This window comes from Carassius auratus, chromosome 35 (assembly GCF_003368295.1).
Source record: "Carassius auratus strain Wakin chromosome 35, ASM336829v1, whole genome shotgun sequence".
Classification (NCBI taxonomy): Eukaryota; Metazoa; Chordata; class Actinopteri; order Cypriniformes; family Cyprinidae; genus Carassius; species Carassius auratus.
In genome coordinates this window covers 7405615-7431490 of record NC_039277.1, presented here as the reverse complement: position 1 = coordinate 7431490, position 25876 = coordinate 7405615, and the positions used below count along the sequence as shown (strand labels likewise).

Here is a 25876-nt window from a genome sequence, read left to right as displayed (position 1 = left end):
TATATTAAATTATTTAAATATTCTAGATTTTAGTATTCTGAAACATAAAATAATCTTTGGGGAAAAAAATTATATTTATTGGGATTTTACTGAATTACATTGTAGTCCATGATCTGCAGAATCTCTGATCATATTGTTGATAAAGTCTGACATCTATTGTTGAGCTTTGTAAATCTGAACAAAGTAAAAAAAAAAAAAAAAAAAAAAAAAAAAACATTGCTAAACAGATACAATTACAGTAATTTAGAATAATTTTAAATAAAACTATGAAAATATAAATAAAAAAAAATACATGTAGATTATTTTATTACATACTTTTGGCAAAATGACAATGTTCTTGTTGATGCAAACATCTTTTCACTTTGTTTATTTATTTATTTATTTTTTTTGTGTATGTGATCACTTTTGTTATCATGAGACCAGTGAAATGGAAATTGACTGATTTTGTGACTTAAAAAAAGTCTAAGCTAACTTTTCAACGTATGTAAGATACATATAAGATATGTATATAAGATAAGTGCATATTACATCTGCAGAAATGTGATTATTCCCACAATAACATTTCTTTTAAAAGGGGGGTGAAATGCTCGTTTTCACTCAATATCCTGTTAATCTTGAGTACCTATAGAGTAGTACTGCATCCTTCATAACTCCAAAAAGTCTTTAGTTTTATTATATTCATAAGAAAAAGATAGTCTGTACCAATTTTTCCCGGAAAAACACGGCCGCTGGAGGTGTGACATGTGGACGGAGCTAAAGAATCACGAGCGCGAGTAGGCTTTTGCGTTGAGAGCGTTTGGAAGTTGTGACATTACCGTCAGGATAAAAAAACCATCATCCAAAACAAACCATGGCTAACAGTCAGATTCAGCCGTTTATTTATGATCCAGAATCAGATCCAGAGGCTGAAACTGAACGAGAGCAGCAGCAGCAACGACTCGCTCCGAGTGGGGCTCGGACCCGGGTCTCCGGCATGGGAGGGGACGCACTAACAAGGAGGCAGAGATATTTTAAGCAGTTTTACTCACCGCCTGTGGTTCCAACACACAATCGTGACCCTTTTTCGTTGGGATTGTATTATCCTTAAGAAATAAATGATGAGCAAATCCGGCGTCAAACTGGGCCTTGTTTGTAAAACAAGCATCTTCGAAATGCAGGGAACAAACACAAACACTTGCACAACTCCGTTGATGCTCTGTAAAAAATAAACTCCATCCACTGGTCCCTTAATGCTGTTTTTTTCTTTGGTAATCTGTGCAGGGTTGTCTTGCCCTGGCAACCAAAAACACACTTCTGTTGTGACTTTTCGCGACGCTCTCACTCTGATCAGTGAATGAATGTCTGTGCTCAGCCTCTCAGTGCTCTGCTATACGGGAACGCGCGCTCTTCCGGCAGACGTGCCCTTAGGACCCATATAAGGAAATTCCGCTCCATCTAACGTCACACAGAGCCAAACTCGAAAAAAAAACTTTCTGAAACTTGTGACAAACCGGAAGGAGTATTTTGGGAACAAAAATACTCCTTCAAATGTACAACTTAATTTTTGAAACTTTGTCCATGTTTAGCATGGGAATCCAACTCTTTAACAGTGTAAAAAACTCCCCCCATTTAAATGTAATTTGTCTTTTTTACCCATTCCCTTTCTCATAGCAATAATTTAGCAAATAATATACAGTGATTCACATTTTATTACACAGTGGACAGGACAGGACAGGATCAATTTTAACTTCCTATTACTACACCCATCAATCTGTTTTTCTATAATGTTGGTAATTTTCACACAATCCCTTGGCATGCAGAACCTCTGTTTCTCAATCTCTCTCTTTCTATCTCTCTTCTCTCCCCCACCCTGCCTAATTTCAGCTGAATTTAGGATGCCTTTGACCCAGCACTGGATATGCATATGTGAAAGAGGGTGAGACAGAGAGATAGGGTGACGGCCAGAAAGGAAGAGTGACTCAAAGAGAGAGAGAGAGAGTTAAAGAGAGAGTGCGCAAGGCTGAGGACACTGATCAATGCATCTTTGTGCTTGCTGCCTCAGCAAGTGAAGGTGAGAGCAAATCAAAACAAATGAAAAGCAGAAGCCTCTGGAGAGAAGCAAACAGCCTCCAATCAGCCTCTGAGGGAGGATGATTACTGTCTGTGGAGAGCTAGAGGAGTGACTGTCAAGGCAAGTGTTGTTTGAACACATGCTCATGTGCGGATTCGAGTCATCTTAGAGTATCCTCACTGCACCCACTTACTGGACAACAAGACCTTTTGTGGATACTCAAACCTATAGAAATATACCTGCAACATGGCAGGAATCTTTGGAGTTTGAGTCTCAGGATGTAATTGAAGGTAGGTGATTATGTACAAAATAAAAGTCTATTGTTTTGCATTGTGGTCTATATCTCATAATTTCTGCAAAATGTAACTGATTCAAACTGGTTAGTCGCTGTGCAAGAGCCTTGGCCTAGCAGTTAGCACATGAGCTGTGGTGCTCATGTAAATGATGCAAGTTTGAATATGGCTCGCAACATTTCCTGATTCCATTCCTTTGCTTTTTCTGTTTATCTGCAATAAAAGGCAGCATGATTTTGTGATATCTGAAGGAAAGACTGTGAGTCTTGTGCTTCATAGACTACAATCTTTCCTAGACTGACTTCAGGCTGTTGTCATGTGTGGTGCCACAGCCTGGTGCCACCCAGAGGGGTCAGCTTGACATCCACAACAGAACATCAAGAAAGAGAGATGCTAGGGGGAATGGACAACAAGATGATCAGAAATGTTTGCAGATTCAAGGCTGGGGGCTGAGGGAATGTGTGTGTTCGCTGGAAATGTGATGCATGGCAAAACAGTAAGTGATGATTGGAAAGTGACTCACAGTCACTGTGGTTGCAATGTTTATTGCAAATTTCAAAGTACCATGATTATTTCTATTTATTCATGTCTGGATGATATATTGCAAAAACACATACAGGAATGTTTGTTTTTCTATCATGGAGTGGGATTTCCATTGACCTTATACAGTTAATCATATTTTCATGCCATAAACCTCTCACAAACCCTGTGAAAAATGAGTCACGGCAAATGTTAAAAATATATATGTAATATAAATGTTTTTTGTTGGACAAAATACACAGCTGGGTAGATTATTTACAAATTGTATCAGAAGTTACTGATTCCAAATTATAAAAATTGTAGTTAGCAACGTAATCCATTACATAACACATTTCAGATAATCAAACTATTTTTTTTTATTACTTTTGACCTAACGTTTATCAGTTTGTTGTGAGTTTGTGAAAAGTTAATCATTAATTGCATTTATTGTTAAAGTAAATCATTTAAAAAAAAAACAAATAGCATAAATCAAATGAGAAATTATGTGAATTTCTGAAAGAAAAAAACTTGAAAAGCCTTATAAAGACTATGTAATAGATGGTTAAATAACCTACCGAGTGATAACTCAGATAAACATTAATGTGTTTATCAGTAGTTTATGCTACGTTTAAAATATCTGAAGGGGTTTTTGTAAATTCAGTGGTCAAATGATGTATAGCCAGCTGACTTATGATTGGTCTTTGTGTGAATATCCACAAAACTGGAGTGTATATAAGAGATGGGATATTAAACAAAAGGAACACTTAAAAGATGAAAAAGAGGAATGAAGGAGAATCAAAAAGATGATTAATAATGTATTGTTACTGTGTGAATAACACGTAATCAGGTAATTAATAAATAAGTAACTGTATTTTAAAAAGTTAATCTAATTACAAGTACTTATTTTTTAGAATCTGATTATGTAATCCAGATAACATGTAATTAGTTACTATCCAGCTCTGTTTATTCATACACACACACACACACACACACACACACACACACACACACACACACACACACACACACACACACACACACACATATATATATATATATATATATATATATATATACATAGTGGAAAATATTTTATTAAGTGTGCAGACAGTAAGTTTTGTGTGTAATATTTTTTCTCTGTTTTTGCTTTACATATAATACATTATTTAATGTGTTATTTAGCATAATTCCACATAAACGGGCACCCACAATACAGATGATTTCAGTTTGTACTATCCTTTTGGGGACATCTGGTTCCTTAAATGTAGGCAAATTGTTACGCATGCACACATTTTCAAAATATCCACTTATTAGAGTGGCTCATTAGAAAATTTACTGTCAGTCGCTGATTAACACCCTCTTTGTCAGGCAAATTATCAAGGTGCCCATGGTGGGCTGAATGAGAGAGAGGGCAGCCGAGCCTGGCTGGCAGGGGCCAGGTGTAGCAGTGGAAAGAAGAGAAAGTCAGGTCAGAGCAGAACAAAACGTTTGTCAGTGTGTGAAATATTTAATTAGTTACACGCACACACACACTCATGTTGACACAGTTTAACTCAGAGCAAACAGACCGCAGTGTCTATATTCCTGAAAACTGTACGTAGTAGTATTATCATCATTATTGTTGTTATTATTATTATTTTTTTTTTATTATTATTATTTTGTGTGTGCGCATAGTAAGATCAGAAGTAATGCAATATAAATATGTTACTGCACACTTGTACTCTCTCTCTCTCTCTCTCTCTCTCTCTCTCTCTCTCTCTTTGATATCACTCTGTTCTTTTGATTTCACTTTGTTCTCTCTCATCCTTTGCTTACTCTTTCCAAATTGGATTAATCCAGTTTAGGCAGGAAGGTCTTTTTGCAAATTCTATTATCAGGTCTTGTGCTCTGAAACAGAAATGTCGTCTCTGAAGTATTACATGAGTATTTTTTTTTTGTCTTTCTTTCTTTTCTTTTTTTTTCCCCACACGTTTCATAATAGATTGCACTGCAGTCTTGCATTTTCATCCAATGTCTTGATATAATGTATTCATTTTCAAAAGTAACTGCAGGCGGTAGCAGATGGTTGATACTTTGCAGTTTTTGTATGTGGGTCATTGTCAGAAAAGAGTAACATTTGTGCTACATGAATGTGTGTCCCCATGACTGACTAATGATATCATTTACAGACTACTGGACTGGATCGCATTAGGTGATGGATTTGGCTCTGATAAGTGTGTAACGCAAATTAAATTGTAGTAAAAAAAATAAAAAAAACACTGACTAAACTAAGTTAAATTAAATATATTGTTTGTACTATGTATCCCCCCCCCCCCCCCAAAAAAAAATACGACACATTACTAAAACCGGGATGTTTGGTCACCCTAGTGTGTGTGTGTGTGTGAGTACAGGTGTGGACGTGCATGTGTGTGTATGTTATGGTTTATGGGGACACAAATGTCTATAATGACTTGGCTATTACAACGTGATTTTATTACAATTACAAACATGGTTTATGAGGACACTTCCTGTATCCTCGTAATGGCTTAAAAAATACTAAACGGTGTTTAATTAAAATTTTAAACATGCATTTTCCCATGATGGATAGAGGTAGGGTATGGGGATATAATAAAACCGCTACGTCTATGAAGAGTCTCCGTAACCTACAAATGCATGTGTGTGTGTGTGTGTGTGTGTGTGAGAGAGAGAGAGAGAGAGAGAGAGAGAGAGAGAACGTGAGTGAGAGAGATAATTAGAACGCATGATACACAGGCTGCTAGAAACCTCATACAGCACTCGCTGTTCCTGCCAGAGTTCAGCAAGTTTATCCTCCTGGTCAATAGTCCACATTTGCCCTGGCGCTGCTGTCTTCAGCTTTCTTCTTCTGTGGTTTTCTTAGTTTGTGATTGGTCAACTCCAGATAGATCAACAAATCGGCTTGTTCAACCGCACACATGTCACAAATTAAAACCGATAGCTCACAAACTTTTTATACATGTTTAAAAATGATTGGGAGGTCAGTTAAATGTGAGCCAAAATCAACACAAGAACCAATGACTACAGACTACTTCGGTCTGTGTTCATTGAATTTATTTAATACACAAGTTTCACAACTAGAATTGAATTACTGAAATAAATTAACTCCACGACATTCTAATTAATTGAGATTCACTTGTACGTTGGTGTGATCTTAGTCCACTCTTCTTCCACTCTCTTCCATAGTTTAACTGTAGTGTGTTTCTTAGCCATAAGGATTTTCCAAGGATATTTCTCATGATATTTTCAGCTGGGTTTAGATCAGGACTCTATTTTCTTGGCTTCAAGGAACTTCTTTAACCTTAGTGCATATTGACGTCGAACATAATGATTCCCATTGGAGCAAATAAATTAAACTTGCTCTCATCACAAAAGTGAATTTTGGACATGTTCTGCTCTGTCCACATAACATGCTCCTCAGCAAAAGTGAGTCTAGCCTTTTGATTATTTCTGATGATAAGAGGCTCTGTCATTGCAGAGTGTGCTTTCAGTCTGACTTATCTTAAGCGTTTAGAGTCTTCTCACTATCCTATCTTCTTATGCATTTGTCTTTCATGGGCGATCAGCATTTTAAGGGGACTTGAATGAATTAGAGTCAATGTAAAAATGTAATATTCAAGAAATCACAGATTTTTGGAATGACCAACTTTTCTTGCAGTAGCTGAAAGGGTCATCCCTTTGGCCTTCATATTGACAACTGCTGTTGCAGAGTTTCAGTCACCTTAGAACACCTCGCCATCTTGCAATCTCAGTGAAAATCAGAGGAATGCTGACAGATAAATAGGGTTTGTCATATAATTAAGGAAATTAGCACCAGATTAACACCAATAACCTGAAGGTATCGATAAGTGTTCAAATATCTCATTTAAGTTTTTTATACTGTCCTTCACAGTTTCTGAAATATGCTTAAAAAGCTACCCTTCTAGTTAAAATAGGTTGAAGCAGTGACCTTGAAATTTAGAAAATTAGAAATTTGTAGGTTGTTCTCTAAGTTTGATCTCTACTGTGTGTGTGTGTGTGTGTATATGTATATATATATATATATATATATATATATATATATATATATATATATATATATATATATATATATATATACAGTATATAACAGAAATGAAACAAAGAACAATAATATTTTCTAGTTAAGGCCATTATTATTCACTTCTGCACTAATATTCAATCCTGTGTCATACAACCACAAAGCTTTTATGAAGAAGCTTTTTAGACATAAAAACAAACAAACAAATTAAAAAATAAATCCAGATTTTTCCGATTTTTTAACACATACTGCAGTGTTTTGTGAGCATGACTCATGTATCAGGGTATCTGTACCCCCCCAACCCCCCCCCCCCCACACACACCAAAAAAAAAGGATTATAAAAAACTTTAATAACTATTCACCTTTTTCTGTCTTTTTTAGGTCTATTTAATTCCAATAGTTCTCCTTTTCTTTCCACCTCAGGTGTTCCATAGTGGTCAAATGCATTGATTTCTACTCAAGTCTGCCTCGACCAGTTATACTTGAAATGGGTAGACGAGCAGCTGATCACACCGCTCCAGTGCCAGTTCTCGGAGAGCCCGCACTTGTGGGGACACGTGTCTGGAGGGCCATCACAAGTGGGACCAGTAGTATGGCGGCCCTCACACTCTCATCACTGTCTCATCACTGTAATGTCGGTGTGCAGACATCACCTGCAATGAGAAACAACCAACTACAGCTGAATGGAAAACATGTGGATGCTTGTAATAGTCAATCAGAAAACAAAGTGATCATGCCACCCAATGGCCACATTCCAAACAAGGCCGATAAAAAGGAGTATAATGTGAAAGAAAAAACAAAAAGTATAATTATTAAACGAAAAGGTCTGGAGACTAAAATGAAAAAGGGTGTGACCTTTGAGGGACTGGAGAGGGATATTTGTGCAAACATCATGGAAGAGGGGCAGTGCCATAACTGTCCAATTAGAACCAGTCCCACATTGAGAAGTGTGGCTAATGGCATGTTAAAACCGAGAAGGTTCTGTCACTTCACCAATGGGAGCATAGTTGACTCTGAGGTAATGGGCGGGATCAGCAGTGACATCAGTGAAGGGGAGGAGTCTTCCACCAGACAGAAAAAAACATTACCCCCACGCTCACCTCCTCACAGACCTCCTGTGGCCATCTGCAGCACTTGTGGTGGAAGGCAGAATCCAGTGCCTCATGGACTCTACAGCCAAATAAGGATGATTACACCACCAAAAACTGTAGGTTCTCTGGGACTCCAGTCGAGACATTCATCCCCTCTTTATCCTGGGAAGGATGTGCAGGAATACACGCAGATAGAAAGGCACACCAACTGCAGTGCTACACAGTCAGACCAGCACCCCATGAGCACTAACCTTCATTCTTATCTCAACATGAATATAAACAAGGAATGGCCATTATCTCTTCTGCCTGCTCAGCAGAGTGAAGCATCAAACCTCACTAATCATCACGCAGTCAAGAGGGAATCTAGTGCTGACACACACATTAATCATACCAGTCGCTCATCGGCTCTAAATACACACACTCTTACTGTTACCGTGAAAGAGGATAGAGGGTCAACAAAGGTCGTAAACACACACTTGAACACTCACAAACCTCACAACTCTTGTCCCTGCAGAACTCCTGTGTCTGTCAACCTTCCCCAAACACACAAAAACAGCCTGTCAGAGAAGCCAGATGCCACACACTTGACAAATACCAGAATACCACACACAAACAGCCACTTCAGATCATCTCACCAGCCAAACCCTGATGAGAAACAACTAACTCAAGGAAACCAAGTGAAACCTACACACTCAGAGTCTCCACAGCCACAAAATAAAACACAGATCAAATCTTTGCAAACTACTTCGAAACAACAAATGCTCCCCCAAACTAGCACACTGCAGAACTCCAAACCTCAAAGCAGTGATGCACTTTTGAAATGCTCACGTTTAAATCAGACAAAATCCCCTTCTTGTGTTCATTTACATTCAAACATGAAACGTCAGTCTATAGTGCAGAGTTGTGTGAATGAAGGTGTCATATCCTCCACTGCTTCAAAAATTCACAGACAGGTTCAATTCCCTAATGGATTAGAGTCCATGTCTGACATGCACACTAAACCATCAATGTGCTCACACACAAATTTTGGCATTAAACCTCAAAGCAGGACGAAAATCTATGCTGACACAGAGTCAGAATCTTCACCCTGTGATTCACGTTCACATTTTGCAGAGGTGACACACACACCTAAACTCTCAGGGCCTCACAGAAAACCACGTCATGCATCGATACACAACGGCACTACTTCACCCACCAACACACACAGGGAAGCTTCCCACACATCCACACAGCGAACAAACACCAGTGGAACATCACTGCAGGGTATATCCGTGCATAAAGACGCACTGTCACATCCTTATAGTGAGTCAAAAAGCCAAAATGACACTCGCTTCTTTTCACGTGCCCCAAATATCTCAACCCATCACAAAGCAACACTTACGATGCAAACAGTCAACCATCAGAACCTCTCAAATGCATTTACCTCCTCTCAAACTGAGGTGGAGGTGCATCCGTACACCAAAGAATGTTCTCAAACAAGCCCAATCAAATCAGCCTTGCACGCTTTATGTGTTCTTTCAAAAACGCCACATAGACAGACAGAGCCTAAGGTTCTCAGACGCTCTGTCCTGAATCAGCTTAATAATGACACTCTTGAGTCCTCATCACTAGCCATCGCTTCCGCTAGGGCTTTTCCTCAAGCTACAACACACAACAGGACTGAATATATATTTTGGAGTGACACAGAGTCAAAGAAAAAGGCTGATATTAAGGCAGCAGAACCAGAAGGTCAGACGATCAAAGGCTCACAACACTCGCTTCATCCTCCAAACAAACCACCTCCCTCTTGTCGACCTCCGAAACCTTATTCTGCACCTCCACAAGCACCAGCTTGTAAATTCACAACAGGGGGCAGTGAAAACAGAGGCCTGAATGTGGCCTCCAATCAAAACCCACTTCTGGGACCCTCAGGCAATTTGCCTACAGAACACTCACAGAAAGATGGAAGTATCCAGAACTCAAAGACACAGATGGAATCTCAGTCTGATGGGGCTAGGCCCATCCCTAGTGAACACTGTTCCATAATACATGACCATCCGGATTCTGTGGCCCGGTTGCTGCCTGCATCGCCTCGGTGTGGCAGTCCGCGGGACCCTAAGCACAGATTAGAGATGGTAGAGGCGAGTCTGCAGTCCAACAAGGAAAGAATCACAACTCTGCTCAACATCATCCAGGACCTGGAGATGAGCCATGCAATCAGCAAAGGGTGAGAGACAGAGTCATTCCAAGATAAGCAGATAATAGACAAGTGTGACTGGTGAGCTGGATGTGTTAAAGTTAATTGTGAGACATTTTTTAAAGCCGAGGTGCAGGAAGAAAGTATAGTTGTAGTTTAAATCGCTGTATATTTGGTTTTATCTCCAAGCGTAGGTCAATGAGGGCTATAAATGAACTCTAACTTCATTTATGGATGTGAATGTGAGGCATACTAAAATACTTTTTCCTTGCCTGCTATTTTTGAAGTCGGCAGTGTTTTCAGACTGGCCAAGACTTCAGTGACTGTTCCACCTGTCAGAAGACTGCATGTGCTGTTTACAGGTGAGAGCACCCAGAGAGACTACCAACCATTTTAAAGGGGTAGTTCTCCCAAAATTGACAATTCTGTCATCATTTACTCAACCTCATGCTGCTCCCAACCTGTAAGGATTATGTCTTCTGTGGAGAGTGAAAGAAGATAAAAAAAGTATCAGTGCTTCACAAAGGCAGTGTCTCAAATTATCTTCATGTTCCTCAGAAGAAGGAAAGTTATACAGGTTTAGAACGGCATGTGGGTGATTAAATGATGACAGTATTTTCAGTATTGGGTTAACTATGCCTAATAGACATTAACTTTAGTAATTTATTTTGTTAACCAATTCAATACAATTAGATTCACATTTCATTCCCATAGACAATTTTTTTTTTATTAATATTTTCTCCCACTGCACATAGGTTAATAAAAAAGAATTACATTTGTTAATAATATTTTTCATTAAAATATTTTGTCATTATATTCTATCATTGTTAACATATTGATGGTGGGATAAAACAATGGCAAAGAAAATGATATTAGAAAAAACACAAACTTTGCTTGTAATTACACACAGAAACATATATTTACTGATAATGAATATAGTATATGTGTGTGTACACTGCCACTGAGACATTAATACTTATATTTGGCAAGGATGCATTAAATTAATTAACAGTGACAGTATAGACATTTATAAAGCTGTTGTTTTGAATTTACTATTTAGCCAAAACAAATTAAAAATAATAATAAAAATAATTAATTAATTAAAAAGAATTCAGTTTCCACAAAAAAAAAAAAAAAAAAATTGCAGCAGCACAACTGTTTTCAACACTGATAAAAAAAAAAAAAAAAAAAAAAAACTATATAGTGTAAATGTATGTAATTCCAAAAATTACTGTGAAGCACGAACCATCATAAATCAAATGCTCACTTTTCTGTTCTCCCTACATTTTCTCTTTTCCACTTTCTTTATTCACTCTTTGGACTAGTGTGGAGTATGACTTCCGTCAACAGGAGAGAAGATTCAAGGAACTCTTCCAGAGTCTGTGTCCATCATCTCCAGAGAGGAGAGAAGGATATGAAGGATCTCTGCCTTTACTCACCTTACTTATTCAGAATCACAAATTACACCAGCTAAATGCGAACATTATGACCCATAGCCAATCTGTGAATCAAACTCAAAGTCAGCCTCAGATTATTTCTGAGATTCAATGCCAGATTCGGGCTCAATCTCAGTCTCAAACCCAGCTGCAGCCACAGAGTCAGTATCGGACTCAGGCTCAGCCACAGGTTGTAACTCAGATTCAGTCTCAGATTCAATCTCAGTCACAGATTCCGTTTCAGCCACAGATTCAATCTCAAAATCAAATTATATCTCAGATTCAATCCCAGACTGAGATTATGCCTCAGATTTTGCCTCAAATTCAGATTATGTCTCAGATTCAGTCTCAGGCTCACCCTCAGAAGCAGTGCCTGTTCAAGGCTAAAATCAAAAGGAAGAAGTTTTACAGGAAACTGTTCAGCTGGCTACCACACAAAGTCCAAATGAAATGACTACATAATGTCAAGTATCTAAATTTCATGCATGACTCTCAACCCTCTGGTATTCTTAGTCACAACTCCTTTTTTTTTCCGTAATGCTGTCTGAAGTCTGACATACTTTGTGGAATGGAGCAATATTACATGGTATTCTGTGACTGCACTACCAAGGAGAATTTAAATTATGAAACAAATTTTCCTAGGAAAATGAAATCGTACAACATTTACTTAATGCATTCTACTACTACTACTCTACAGTTTCAACAAACATGGCCTTGACTAGTTATGAAGGATTTTGCACTTAAGATGCTTTTTTTTTTAGGACATGACGTTATGAATAGGCTATATACATCCCTTCCTTATTGATATTTCAAATGGAAAGCTATCATCTGTTAAAGTCGGAGGACTGTGGTGGGACTGAAATATGGAGCTTCAATGGCTGAATTTTAGCTAAATAAATCACAGATTCAAGGTTATGCAACAAAGATGGGTGTTTTGCCTCTTTTCTTCCAAATAAAGACTCTATTCCACCCACACATGATCAAATATTCAAAGGTTTATACAGTATAAGTACATACAGTATATTAGCATTAACTACTGTAAATCATAAGTTGGTACACAAAACTGTTGTTAGCATACAGTGTTATACTATTCAATAGACTGTACTAGTACACAATAAGGACAGACAGGCAGTTGGTCTGAAAGCAATGAGCTCCACTCCTGCATTCCCAAAGGAAACTGGACGCATACTTCAGGTCTCCAAAGCCCTAAACAATCTGTGGCCGAACAGGCTTTCTTAAAAGGCTTTGAGAGTCAAACAATGACATGTTGCAAGAGCGTGGCGAAGCATGAAGAACCTATGATGAATTAAAAGTTTGGCTGCCTGACACACTCATGGCTTAATATGTAAAAGTGCACACAAATCCACTGCAGAGCTATTCATGCCCTGGTAGCTTCCTTTGATTAATAAGCTGTTGCCAGGGGCAATGCATTATTTTAGACTAGATTCTGCTTCAACTTAGTATCCCCCAAAAAAACTGATTCTCTGCAGTGCGTGTAATGTGACAGGAGCCCAGAATGTCAGCATCTCTCCACAGCTCCACTTGAAGGGTCGGGTTCTCTCTCCAGGCCAAAGAGTAAGTGGACCTCACAGACAGACCTCATCCAAGAGAGCGGACAGGTTCAGTACCTTTAGCCATTATAATACACTCCTACAGGCTAGTAGCTCTGGAACAAAACAAACCAGAAAGGGCAGCATAACTAATCAAGTCTGCGTTCATTTGTCATCAAAATGAGGTCACTTCCATGATGTTGTATGCTAGTAGTTTTATGTATGGTTTAAATAAAACAAAAGGAAAAAGAAAAAATAAAAAAAAAAATTTTTCTCTTCACTTTCAGGCTATATTGTGTTCAAAGGCCATGTTTGCTAATGTTCCTAATATTCCTGACATATTTAAGACTGAAGAGAGTTTAAGTGACAGTAATCAGCATCAGAAACAATATAAATATAGCGTTCAGTTTACAGATCATTATAAAGAAAGAATACTACAGGCTCTCTATCACCATCTGTGACTGAAACATACAATTGCAAGTTACTTGTGGAGGAGCATATCTTGCAACATACATGTGATCATATCAAAACATATCTTACCAGCTACACCAATATCACTAATAGAAGAAATTCATTCAAAAGTCACATTTCCAAAGTAAGAAGCATGTTTGCTGCCATGATAGTTGGACTGTCTTTTCTTAGTGAGCTTGTCCTTTAAAGGTTATAAGAAGGTACAGTAATTTTTTGATATTTCTTTTTGATGTCCAATAAGTGAGTTTTTTTTTTTTGTTGTTGTTTTTTTTTTGCCATTTTTAGGGGTACAACAGTTTGTCACTGGGCCAGTACCCTCAAAGGGACATCTGTGTGTATGTTTTTACCCCTAAAGGGTTCATAATAGAACCACAAGGGTACAACACAAAGAACTCAGAACTTAAACATTCTCATTAGTCTAAAAACAGGTTATATTGAAGCCAATCTGCCAAAATGACAGGTTTTGGAATGTGGCGCTCTAGAGCAGGTAAACTCCGCCTCCACAGAGCAAGATTAACGCCTGCTTGTATATCACTGCCTGTTTAGCTCCGCCCACTTATTCACACACGTATTGTAAATAACAAGAAAGATAAACATAGTTCTACACAGAAAACAAATGATAAAGATGCTCCGAAGATAACAAGATTCTGTGCAGTGCCAAATTGAGGACAAAAACAGTGTTTGCATAACCTTCCATTAGTTCCCAACTTTAGGAAAGAGTGAATTAGCTTTCTTTTTAATAAAGTTTCAGACAGTGTCAGTAAAAGGTTGATTGTTTGTTCACATCATTTCACCCCGGATTCATTTACAAACAAGGCGCAATTTGACACCGGATTTACTGATAGACTGAAATGAAAAGACGATTCTGTTCCAACTATATTGGATCCAACGTAATGTCACAACACACAAGTGTGAGTAACTGTTTTTATTACGTGATCACTATTGCTTTGTTTTTATTACAGAGAATTTTATATGAACTGAGTAATTATGCATTTTTACCTAAATCACTGCAGTGTCCATCTGGGAAGGATGTAGCTGTCAAACGCACTGTTAGCCAATAATAGCGTTAGGAGTCAAACAGTGCGTTCCGTTGAGGGGGGTCAAACAGGACAGAAAATAGCCTATTACTGCTAAAATATTATGATTTTTATGTTAAAATCTTGATAACATTATAAGTGAACCTCAGACAACAGTAAAAAATAATAAAAATGGCAGTTCATGACCCCTTTAAAACCATGGGGCAAGTTACCAAAGGCTATAGTAGACTGGTTCGGTCAGGTGAAGTGTTCCTGTTTGTTTGTCTGTCAGTCAGAAGATGTGCAGTGAAGTGTAGACATACAGGTAAACATGGATCCTCTCTCTCTCATTCATTTTCTCTCTTTGCTGTATTTCAGAAGTCAACAAAGCATTATTATCGGCATGACTGTCAGAATTTACAATATTGTCTGTACGTACATGCTGCCTCACAAAAGTTTGGGGTCGACAAGATTATTAAAATGTTTTTGAATGAATCCTCTTATTCTCAAAGGCAGCTGTTTTTTATTTTATTTTATTTTTATTAGATTTACAATAAAAACAGTAATACCATTAAATATTATCTAATTTTTTTAATTTTTTATTATTTTAATTTTTTTTGGCATATTTTAAAATGTATTCTTCTGGTGCAAAGCTGAATTTTCAGCATCATTACTCCAGTCATCAGTGTTTCATGATCCTTCAGAAATAATTTAATGCAGCTTTGCTGCTTAAGAAACATTTCTTATTATCATAAATGATAAAACTGTTGTGCTTCTCAGTATTTTTGTGGAAAGTATCTTTCATATCTTAAAAAAAAAAAAAATCTTGCTGACCTCTAACTTTTTAACGGTATGTGTATGTATTTATATTTTGGCCATATGCTAGATGAGTATATAGAGTATTATTGTACAGTACAATGAGGGGAAATATGATGTATCCCCTTCTCTCTGTTCAGTCTTATTGTCGTTTTATCTTCTTTCTCTTCCCCTCTTCTTCGCTTTCTCTCTCTCTCTCTCTCTCTCTCTCTCTCTCTCTGCTAAGAAAAGTAAAACAGCCCCTATCAATCTCTTCTCCTAAAAAAGCAAGCCGATGTGCCTCTGTAACTCAAATGGAAAAGGCTTGGAGACAATGCATGACGGGCCACGTTCTCACTGACCTCTCCCAGGGGAGCTTGTGTTTAGTGGGGGTGAGACACGAGGGTGCACTAACTCTCTCCGTTCTTCTCCCACTGGGGTTCTCCAGAGATATAAGGTCGGTGTTCTGTAGGATGAGAATATAATATGACAGATTGCAGCGAAGGGCCACAGCTTACACACTTACACACACAAAAACACATACACAGCCAGAAATGGCTTAACACAGTCACAAACCAGTAGTCATTTCATTGAAGAGGCTGACCGGAAATCAGTCAGCTAACTAATTTTGCTGCTCTAAAGGTACTGATAGTTTATGGCTTATGGCTGCAAGCTGTTTCTGGAGAGGTTGTACTTTTGGTGTCAGTGTAGCTAAGACGTAAGAATGAACCAACCGTTGAAGAACCAATGAAATTGCAACCCTGCTGTATCACCGTTTTACCCCTGGACTAGACATTTAGCCTCATGCTGCTTCAGGGGAATATGTCAGACTGGCATAGGTCACTTTGGATAAAGCCATCTGTTTAGATTTTTAAGTGTTTCATGGTTACAAGGTATGGTTACAAAATTATCTTTCCTTGTTTCTATTGTTATTCTGAGTTTGATTTTAATTCAGAGATAATAAGATCAGTCATATCCATGATGCTAATAATAAATAATGTAGAACGGGCCATTTGAATGACTTTTACAAAATATTTTAAATAAATGCTGTTCTTTTAAGCTTGATATTTATCAAATAATTCAGAATAAAATTCAGAATAAAAATGTTTCTGCAAAAATATCAACCAGAAGCTGTTTTCAGCATTGATGATAATAAAATATGTTTCTTGAGCACCAAATCAACATATTAAAATGATTTGTTAAATATCATGTGACACTGGCTGGAGTAATGATGCTGAAAATTCAGTTTTGCCATCACAGAAATAAACTGGTTATTATTGATTATTGTTAATTGTTTATTATTTCTTTTTTTTTTTTTTTTTGGTTAAATGAAATCATAATAAAAGTCTTGGTGAACATTTAAAAATTTTGCAGACCTCAAACATAATAGTAATGTCATAGTTAATGTGAACTTATCATATTAAACACACACACACACACACACATTCTAAAAATTCCTGGGTTGTTTCAATCCAACTTTGGGTCAAATATGGACTAACCCAGCTTTTGGGTTCAAAATGTAATTTAAAAGGAAATATGATTAGTCCATATTTGACCAAAGTTGGACTGAAACAACCCAACATTTTATAGATTGTGTTCATGTGTGTGTGTGTGTGTGTGTGTGTTCTATACAATATGTTTACATTAACTTTGACATTATTATTCTAAAGTTTGAGGTAAACATGTAATAAAATATATTTAAATATGTTTAATATATTTTTACATGCGCATCTACCAAATTTAATAATATTACCATTTCATTCAGCTTACTAAAGGTTAAAGATTAATTGTTATTATTTTTTTGGAAACTTTAGTTTCTGAAAAAAAGTACCTTACAGAGCAGCAGTTTTCTTTGTAAAATTGGGTTATGCAAAACATAAAAGATGCATTATGTTATTTTTACATCATTAGTGGCACCAAACTGAATTGAAAAATGGAGACTGTCCTCCTCTTAAAAACGACCACATAGGTCGTTTGTGCAAGCAGCATATTACGACCTATTATTACGTTTTAAAATCAAGCGCCCTCTAGCGGCCGTATTACGACAGTCTCGTTTGTCGGGTGTGTCGTCATCAAATGACCTTTGACTGTCGTTACCATCGTTACCACCCAAAAAAAGGAGGCGTGACCCAACATCTTACCATGCGTTGTTGTCCAGGTTTGTAAACAATTTTATTTTATGGTTTATTTTTTAAGGTACTGTTCTGATTGTCTGCAATTAATGTCAAAGTAAGTGCAGTTTGACGTTTTCTTTACAAATATGTTGTGAATGCCAGTGAACGAATGTGTGGCAATCGCAACGAATCTGAAATGACCAGTGACCACAACACTTACCATATTTTTTTTTTTACCATGATAACTGTTTTACTGTGGTATTTGTAGTTAAAAATCATTAACCACAATGCCATGCCTTTAATACCTTTTTGTAATGTAATTGTGATTCAGTGTTTTTTTTTTTTTCAGTTTTGCAGTTTCTTCATATCACATACATCTCCAGCTCCTACAACAACATTCAGTGTCCAGCAGCTCTTTATGATGCTCTCTCTCTCTCTCTCTCTCTCTCTCTCTCTCTCTCTCTCTCTCTCTCTCTCTTTCTCTCTCACTCTCTCTCTCTCTCTCTCTCTCATTTTCGTTTCCTATTTTTCTGAACTGTAATTCATAAATAAGTCACACATATTTTTCTTTCTTTCTCTTGTTCATCATGGCATATTTTCACAGCTCAGAATCAGATTTTGATCAGTTCTTGTATTAACAGGGAACTTGTACTCGAAGCTCAACTTGAAGAAGTTTCCAGTGAAGATGAAGTCCTTCAAAGGTTCGACACAGGTAATGTTGAAGATATGTAGTTATAACTGATTTACTTTAATTAATTTATCCTTACTTTATGTTAATAACCTTCCTTATAGTCCTTCCTTTCAAATATTTTGTTCACAGATCATTTCTAACACACTGTCTAAACATGTATGTATTAAAACAACAACAACAACTTGTTACTTTTTCTTTATTCCAGCTGAAAAGGAAGACCATGGGCCTGTCAAACCTTGTTTGTGGAGAGGGATGAATTTGACCATCTTGTGTGTTTACGGAGAAGACCAAAAGCTGCTAAGGCAGATATTTCCAGAGGTACGTCTGTGTTGATCTGAGCACCTCGACAGAACTTTACTGCAGTTACATTTTGCACCGAATTTTATGTTTTTTACTTTTTTAAATACCTCACGACCCCATCAGTACAAACCCTGTGCTATGTCAAAGTATTAATAATTCAAACAATTTCAGCAAATTCATATGATATTGTACAAGCGTACTCTCCAGCTTTTCCTCCTGCTGTCATTGACCATCGCCTCAGCTCTCATGCAGACTGTGTCTGGAAATGCTGTGTAACTTGTCATGTGACACAAAAGGGGCCGGTTGCGTAAACATAGCTATTATGTTAAGACTGTGACCAACTAGCAGTTAACCAAGAGATAATCATATTTCTTAGTAAAATTGGACCAATCTATGTTTTTGTAACTGACTTTAAACAATTATGACAAGTCTAGAGTAAATCAAATTATATGGCTAACTTTTTTAAAGATTAGTTTAAGCAGTTTATGCAACCGGCCCCAGGTCTTTAATTTATTTGACCAAATTAGATCATTTAAAGGTGTTTACAACAAGAACAATAACTATAATGACTATTTTAGCATCGCTACCAACAAATTATAAAGTTCTGTTTATTATTATACACGCTGCAGTTATGTTGTCTTTAACCACTAGCCCGTTGCTAGGGGGAAGTCGTGGCTTAGTGCTTAGAAAGTTTGACTCTTAACCATAAAGTTGTGGGTTTGAGTCTCGGCCCGGCAATACGACTTTTTTTGCGCTGCCCCCAACTGCTCACCGGGCACCGTAACATAAATGATCCCCACTGTTCCGTGTGTGTGTGTTCACTGCTGTGTGTGTGCACTTTGGATGGGTTAAATGCAGAACAAGAATTCTAAGTATGGGTCACCATACTTGGCTGTATGTCACGTCACTTTCATTTGTTGTCAATGTTTTAATTATTCATCATGTTATAAATTCAATTTTTTCCTGTCTTGCAGGATTTCTGACAGATTACTGAGTCCTTCTCCATCAGCTCTCCACAATAGCAGCCCTTCCAAAAGCATCCACATCACTCTCTCTTGTGTGGCACATCTGCTCTCAGTCGTTAGCATGTCTACTTGTATTATTTCTCCTCTAGTCAACACTCCCATCTCTACTGTGAACACTCCTGTCACTATCACCATCCCACCTACTGTATTCTATATGCCATATATATATATATATATATATATATATATATATATATATGTGTGTGTGTGTGTGTGTGTGTGTGTGACCTTTAAGGTCATTTAATGATAGAAATGCATTTTCCAGCTGAAAATGATTTATAAAATATAATTATTAATAACCGTTTTAGTTTGTCTTGCATATGTTCACAACAGAAGCGATCAGTGATTACAGGAGATTAAGAGGTAATCATGTGAAATATTAGTCTTAACAATATTTTTCTAATTAGTTAATCACATTTAAATGAAAGAAAAGAATATGATTTCAGCTGGTGCCTTGCAACTCCTGGTTTGTAAAAATATTATTTGGCATTTTATAAACTTCTCTGCAAACAAATTGACAATTTTTATTTATTTATTCATTTTTTTTATTTTATATATATATTTTTATATTAGCCAATTTAGTTTTAAAGGGATTTTCTATTACATAATTCTGTCTGTACCTATTAGTTACTTTATCAATCAGTAATTTTTAAAAGTTGTTATATTTCACAATAATATATTATTTTTTTGTTTTTATTTCTTCATAGTGACAAACTAGAGAGAAAGAATTGTGTTATTTGCATTGTTTGTCTGAAAAGTTTGACATATCAATAAACACTGATATGGAAATTACTAAAAAAAAATTATCCCTGTGTTTTTTAAATTGTATTTATTTATTTATTTTTATTATTATTTTCCTTTTTTTCTGTAGTTTAACTGGTAGAGCTAAAAATTGCAAGATTGTAAATACATCTCCAAAAAACACACAAGTGATTAAATGTATACATTTAATACACTATAAATATATAAATATAATATTATTTTTTCATACAGTATATGCAAAAATGTTGAGCTTAAATATTGTACATTAATATTAGGGTAAAGAATGTGTATAATCGCAAATATGAGGCCCTTGTTTGAAAATAAATAACTGTAATCAACAAATCTATTGCTGAATCAGGTTTACCCCACAATGCAAATCCGTCATTTTAGTTTTATATTTAGTGGGTGAAAATAAATTCACCACAAGAACCCGGAAAAGCCTGTCATGAATGGCCGTATATGGACAAGTAAGGGTGTCGCTTCTGCTCAACTGGATTTTCATTGGCTTTGAAATCCACTTGGCACTCGAGGACTCGCTGTGACTGGACTTTCTTTTAGCCCAAATTAAAAAACGTTTAATGTTGCAAAGTAAATTTTGCTGTAATTATTACGTCAATAGTACCTTCAGTTAACAATGGTGCATTGCTATATTTTGTGAAATTACCTCTTTACCGAGATCCTAACCTTAAACCTGAACATAACTTAATTGAACTACAAAAAACAGCGCCATGACTTTCACTTTCCATCGATAGAATGGCTAAGGCTTATGGGCAATGTAGTTTAAAATGTTTAATAATGAAATTGTGAAAAATACTTCTTTTTTTAAACAAAGGGATATCTAAGCATGTTTATTGTGCAAAGTTATATGACATATGTGAGAGGCAGGCTGACATTTTTTATTTTACTAAGAGTACTTTTATAAACACATGTATAGCACTTTTCTATGAATGTTTGAAAGCTGTGCCAAACATTATTTAGTAAACATAGCATAATGAGTTGTCCTACCAATTTTCTTTTTGAAACTATAATCAGATTTTGATTTACAGCCATTTGGAATGTTAATTGTTTTGCTCTTCAAGGGGACTCTACTGGGCCCCTGGGGATGGAAGGGCAGGAAAAAAATGCACAGCTCTATTCTCATCATTGGCAACAAACTGTTGAGACACATTTTGTAGGTTGTCTTTTCAAAAGCATACCATTATGTAAGTTGGAAGTCATAGTTATCTTAGAATTAAGACACCAGAAAATCAACATAAGTGCCCATTTGGAAAGAGCTCAATTTATTTCATAAGATCAAGAGCAATAATACAGTGCTAATAGTAAACAAAGACAACAAATACATATTCTGACATTTCATCAGACAAGGCCAATGTGTCATTCAGTAAGACAATGTGTGACAGTGTGCAGTTTATGGTTCCATACAATTCATGCAATTTAAAGAATCATAATATAAAATACCTAATTCATAAATCTCTGTAAAGAATGTCTCATCTTTGTCCTGCTCAGGAGCTAGACATCAGTAATGTGCATGAACATCTTCATTATAATACAGAACAGGATTCATGTTGATCTTTCCTTGATTCATCACCTTCAGTTGTGCATGAAGTCCATGCAGTCTCTTCTAATGCAGCTCTTCATCTAACTGAATTTCATTAATATTACTAAATGTTCATGTCTTCATCAAAACAACCATGGTGATTATATGTGTTGTTTACAAAATTAAATGGTGTATCTACCAAAAAACCATCTCTAGTACAGAATATTCACCATACTTGATTATCCAACACCATACGCAATATTTTACTAGGATGCAGCATAAAGACAGATAAAGAAGCATATTAAGACAAATTATATTCAAGTGAAATAAAAATGGGTTACATTAAAACCATTTTATTTTAATCAGATGAAGAAACCCAGATGAAGGCATGGTGAAATGTCTTGAGCACCAAAGAATCACATCCAGTTTCCTTCTCATCATCAGAGCTCTCCTGGTTTTCTTCAAATCCATGTCTCTATCATGATCTTCTTCAATGTCATAAACAATTTGCAATTGTTATCCAGCACAACAATACAACTGATGAACAAGTCATGTGACCAATTCAAATCAAATCATTTTATTATCACAATACCATGAATGCAAGTATACAGGTGGTAAAATGCTTTTCTGCAAACTGCAGCATGACAAGTACTGAATATATTTGCAACACATATACAGTATCAAAAATATAAACCGTATACATAAGAGCTCAATACAGGTAGAAAATATAGTGCAATACTATACTATACAGAGAGAACAAAATGAAAACAATTAACAACAATCACTGTATACTGTAGATATACCTCTGCCCACTGCTCCGGGTGTGTGTTCACAGTGTGTGTGTGTTCACTGCTCTGTGTGTGTGCACTTCGGATGGGTTAAATGCAGAGCACAAATTCTGAGTATGGGTCACCATACTTGACTGTATGTCACGTCACTTTCACTTTCAGTACAGTATGAATTAGTGCAAACAGAATATCAGGTTGCAGAATAATAGTGAGTCAGAGTCCAGTCAGTGTAGCTGATAGAGTGCAGTGCACACAGTATGAGGCTGCTGGTGTGTGTATGTGTGTGTGTGTGTGTGTGTGTGTGTGTGTGTGGTGTTACTGGTACGAGTTCAGTTCAGTCTGATTGCCTGTTGAAGGAACTTGTTTTGCAGTCTGCTGGTGCTGGTTCTGTGATAATGTCTGTCTGATGGTGATGTTGAGAGCAATCCATGGCTCGTGTGGCTGGAGTCTCTGACGGTCCTCAACAAAAGAAAAACCTTGCGTAGATGTCCTGGAGAGACAAAATCATTGTGTCAATTATATATTATTATTATTTAGAATTGTTGTAATGGACATACCATTGATTCCTGTTGAAGGTTGTTGGAGGTATGGGCTCTCAGTTGTGAAGTTTCTTTTATGGCCGTAACATCTGTGCAGTCACACAGCTGTTTGGGAATTCAGTCTTCACAGTTTCAGGCTGCAGCGCTGCATTTGGTGACCATTGACTCCTCCATCTCTGGCCTCAGACCCGCTTCTCTTTAGTCTGGAGTGAAGACAAATGTTCTCAGTACCAGCTTTCCTTCTACTGCAGTCTTTCTGTACAAGTAGAAAATAATAAAAACAGTCATAACAAATCAGTTATGTATTGAAAACTCATAGTACATATGAAGACTTCAGATGCAAAGGCATCTAAGTTCCACCTGAAGTTTTCTTCTAAAATTCTTCTTAGAAGAACATTTCATACAGAACTTAAAGGCTTTTGCATCTGAAGTCTTCATATACAACACATCTCGTTCTTCATTTCTCCATCAACTGACTTCATCCTCCTTCAAAAACTGTAAGTCCATAAGAAAAATAGTTTTGGTGAATACAGGTGCAGGTGTCAGTACTCACCATATTCAGTCATTTTCTGCCCAAATTCCAGAAATGATGCCCTGATGATTTGTTCATTCTAGGACTTATAAAAGATGTATATGTGAAAAATGATAATTGCTGACTTGAATAGAGATCAACATCATATGCTGTACTAATGCATTGCTTGAATACAGACACATCAATGGGGATGAGCACCTTTTCACTCTTTTCTGTTTGGGCACAATAGAGCCATGTTCATTCCTCATCCCCAACAGGACTGATGTTCTTTGTGTTTTTGCTCTTCAGCTGTAAAACAAAAATATGTCTATTAACCCCATGTTTAATTACTATTGCTTATTACATATGAATTAAGACAGATATAATTAAGTAAATTCACCAAAAGATTCAGGTTAGAGGATTAAATGAATATTGATTACAATTTTCTACAAACCTTTCTTGGAGAGGGCTGATCATGACAGGAACTTGCTGAGCCACACTAGTAGACATTCAGTTGACAAACCTGAAAGAGGCCATCATGCAACCATCCGCTCTGTTTGTACCTTACAACAGAGCAAGAGAGAATGTGTGAGTGAGTGGAGAGAGTAAAGGACTAAGATGAAGACAAACAAGCAAAGAAAGGCAAAATCTTGCGTTTGAGTTTAACAAAATGAGAGGGAAGAAAGCTGTATCTTCAAGCCTATATTATTCTCCAATTATTTTCTACACTATAACATGCAGCAGGATTGTTGTAAGCAGTTTAAAGACCTCTTCATACCAAGGATGAGTCCATACTTAATGACACAGAGGAACAACATCAGTGGAATATATTTTCCAGCTGATGAACATTAAACAGCCAATCAAAATGCACATTTCAAAAGCTTGATCATTTAAAGTGGCAGACATCAACGTCGCTGCAGTGTGTATATTAATAAACATAACTTTATCATTGGTTGATGTTGGTGTGGATGCTAAAATAGTTATTGTAGTTACTTTTCTTGGTGTGAACAGCCTTAAATGATCTAATTTTGGCCAAATTAACTGAAGATCTGATGTGTCACATGACAAGTTACACAGCATTTCCTGACTTGCTTTTAACAGACGTGTTCAATTAAAATCAACATGGAAATAAAGGCAGACTGTGAGGTGCGGACAGATATCATGTACTGTTAGAACGGGTTAAGACGGTGCTAATAAAGAATACAGTGGGACTCAATATAAACTTTAGGATATAACGCTCTGACTACTTAAAATGGACACAGTCTGCATGAGAGCTGAGGCGATGGTCAATGACAGCAGGAGGAAAAGCTGGAGAGTACGCTTGTACAATATCATATGAATTTGCTGAAATTGTTTGAATATTAATACTTTGACATAGCACAGGGTTTGTACTGATGGGTCGTGAGGTATTTAAAAAAGTAAAAAACATAAAATTCGGTTGCAAAATGTAACTGCAGTAAAGTTCTGTCGAGGTGCTCAGATCAACACAGACGTACCTCTGGAAATATCTGCCTTAGCAGCTTTTGGTCTTCTCCGTAAACACACAGATGGTCAAATTCATCCCTCTCCACAAACAAGGTTTGACAGGCCCATGGTCTTCCTTTTCAGCTGGAATAAAGAAAAGTAACAAGTTGTTGTTGTTGTTTTAATACATACATGTTTAGACAGTGTGTTAGAAATGATCTGTGAACAAAATATTTTGAAAGGAAGGACTATAAGAAGGTTATTAACATAAAGTAAGGATAAATTAATTAAAGTAAAATCAGTTATAACTACATATCTTCAACATTACCTGTGTCGAACCTTTGAAGGACTTCATCTTCACTGGAAACTTCTTCAAGTTGAGCTTTCGAGTACAAGTTCCTGTTAATACAAGAACTGATCAAAATCTGATTCTGAGCTGTGAAAATATGCCATGATGAACAAGAGAAAGAAAGAAAAATATGTGTGACTTATTTATGAATTACAGTTCAGAAAAATAGGAAAGGAAAATGAGAGAGAGAGAGAGAGAGAGAGAGAGAGAGAGAGAGAGAGAGAGAGAGAGAGAGAGAGAGAGAGAGAGAGAGAGAGAGAGAGAAGCATCATAAAGAGCTGCTGGACACTGAATGTTGTTGTAGGAGCTGGAGATGTATGTGATATGAAGAAACTGCAAAACTGA

General features: G+C 36.7%; 1 protein-coding gene and 1 long non-coding RNA gene across 4 annotated transcripts; one reads left to right on the top strand and one right to left on the bottom strand.

Moving 5' to 3' along the window:
• Positions 1-1882: 1882 nt before the first annotated feature.
• LOC113054232 (uncharacterized) lies at positions 1883-13649 on the top strand. Of its 2 annotated transcripts, XM_026219609.1 has the most exons (5): positions 1883-2340; positions 2640-2839; positions 7340-10213; positions 10471-10545; positions 11509-13649. In XM_026219609.1, the coding sequence occupies exons 2-5, from the start codon at positions 2829-2831 to the stop codon at positions 12071-12073; spliced, it is 3525 nt and encodes a 1174-aa protein (XP_026075394.1). In that variant the 5' UTR covers positions 1883-2340; positions 2640-2828; the 3' UTR covers positions 12074-13649. The 2 variants fall into 2 exon arrangements, with proteins under 2 accessions (XP_026075394.1, XP_026075395.1); XM_026219610.1 differs by lacking the exon at positions 2640-2839.
• Positions 13650-23037: 9388 nt separating this feature from the next.
• LOC113054819 (uncharacterized) lies at positions 23038-25264 on the bottom strand. 2 transcript variants are annotated; one of them, XR_003277443.1, is made up of 5 exons: positions 25215-25264; positions 24173-24281; positions 23938-24027; positions 23226-23410; positions 23038-23158 (listed from the first exon to the last, which is right to left on the bottom strand). It is a non-coding gene; the product is annotated as an uncharacterized LOC113054819 (long non-coding RNA). The 2 variants fall into 2 exon arrangements; XR_003277444.1 differs by lacking the exon at positions 23938-24027 and adding an exon at positions 23761-23824 and having other exon boundaries at positions 23226-23463.
• Between the last annotated feature and the right edge of the window lie 612 nt (positions 25265-25876).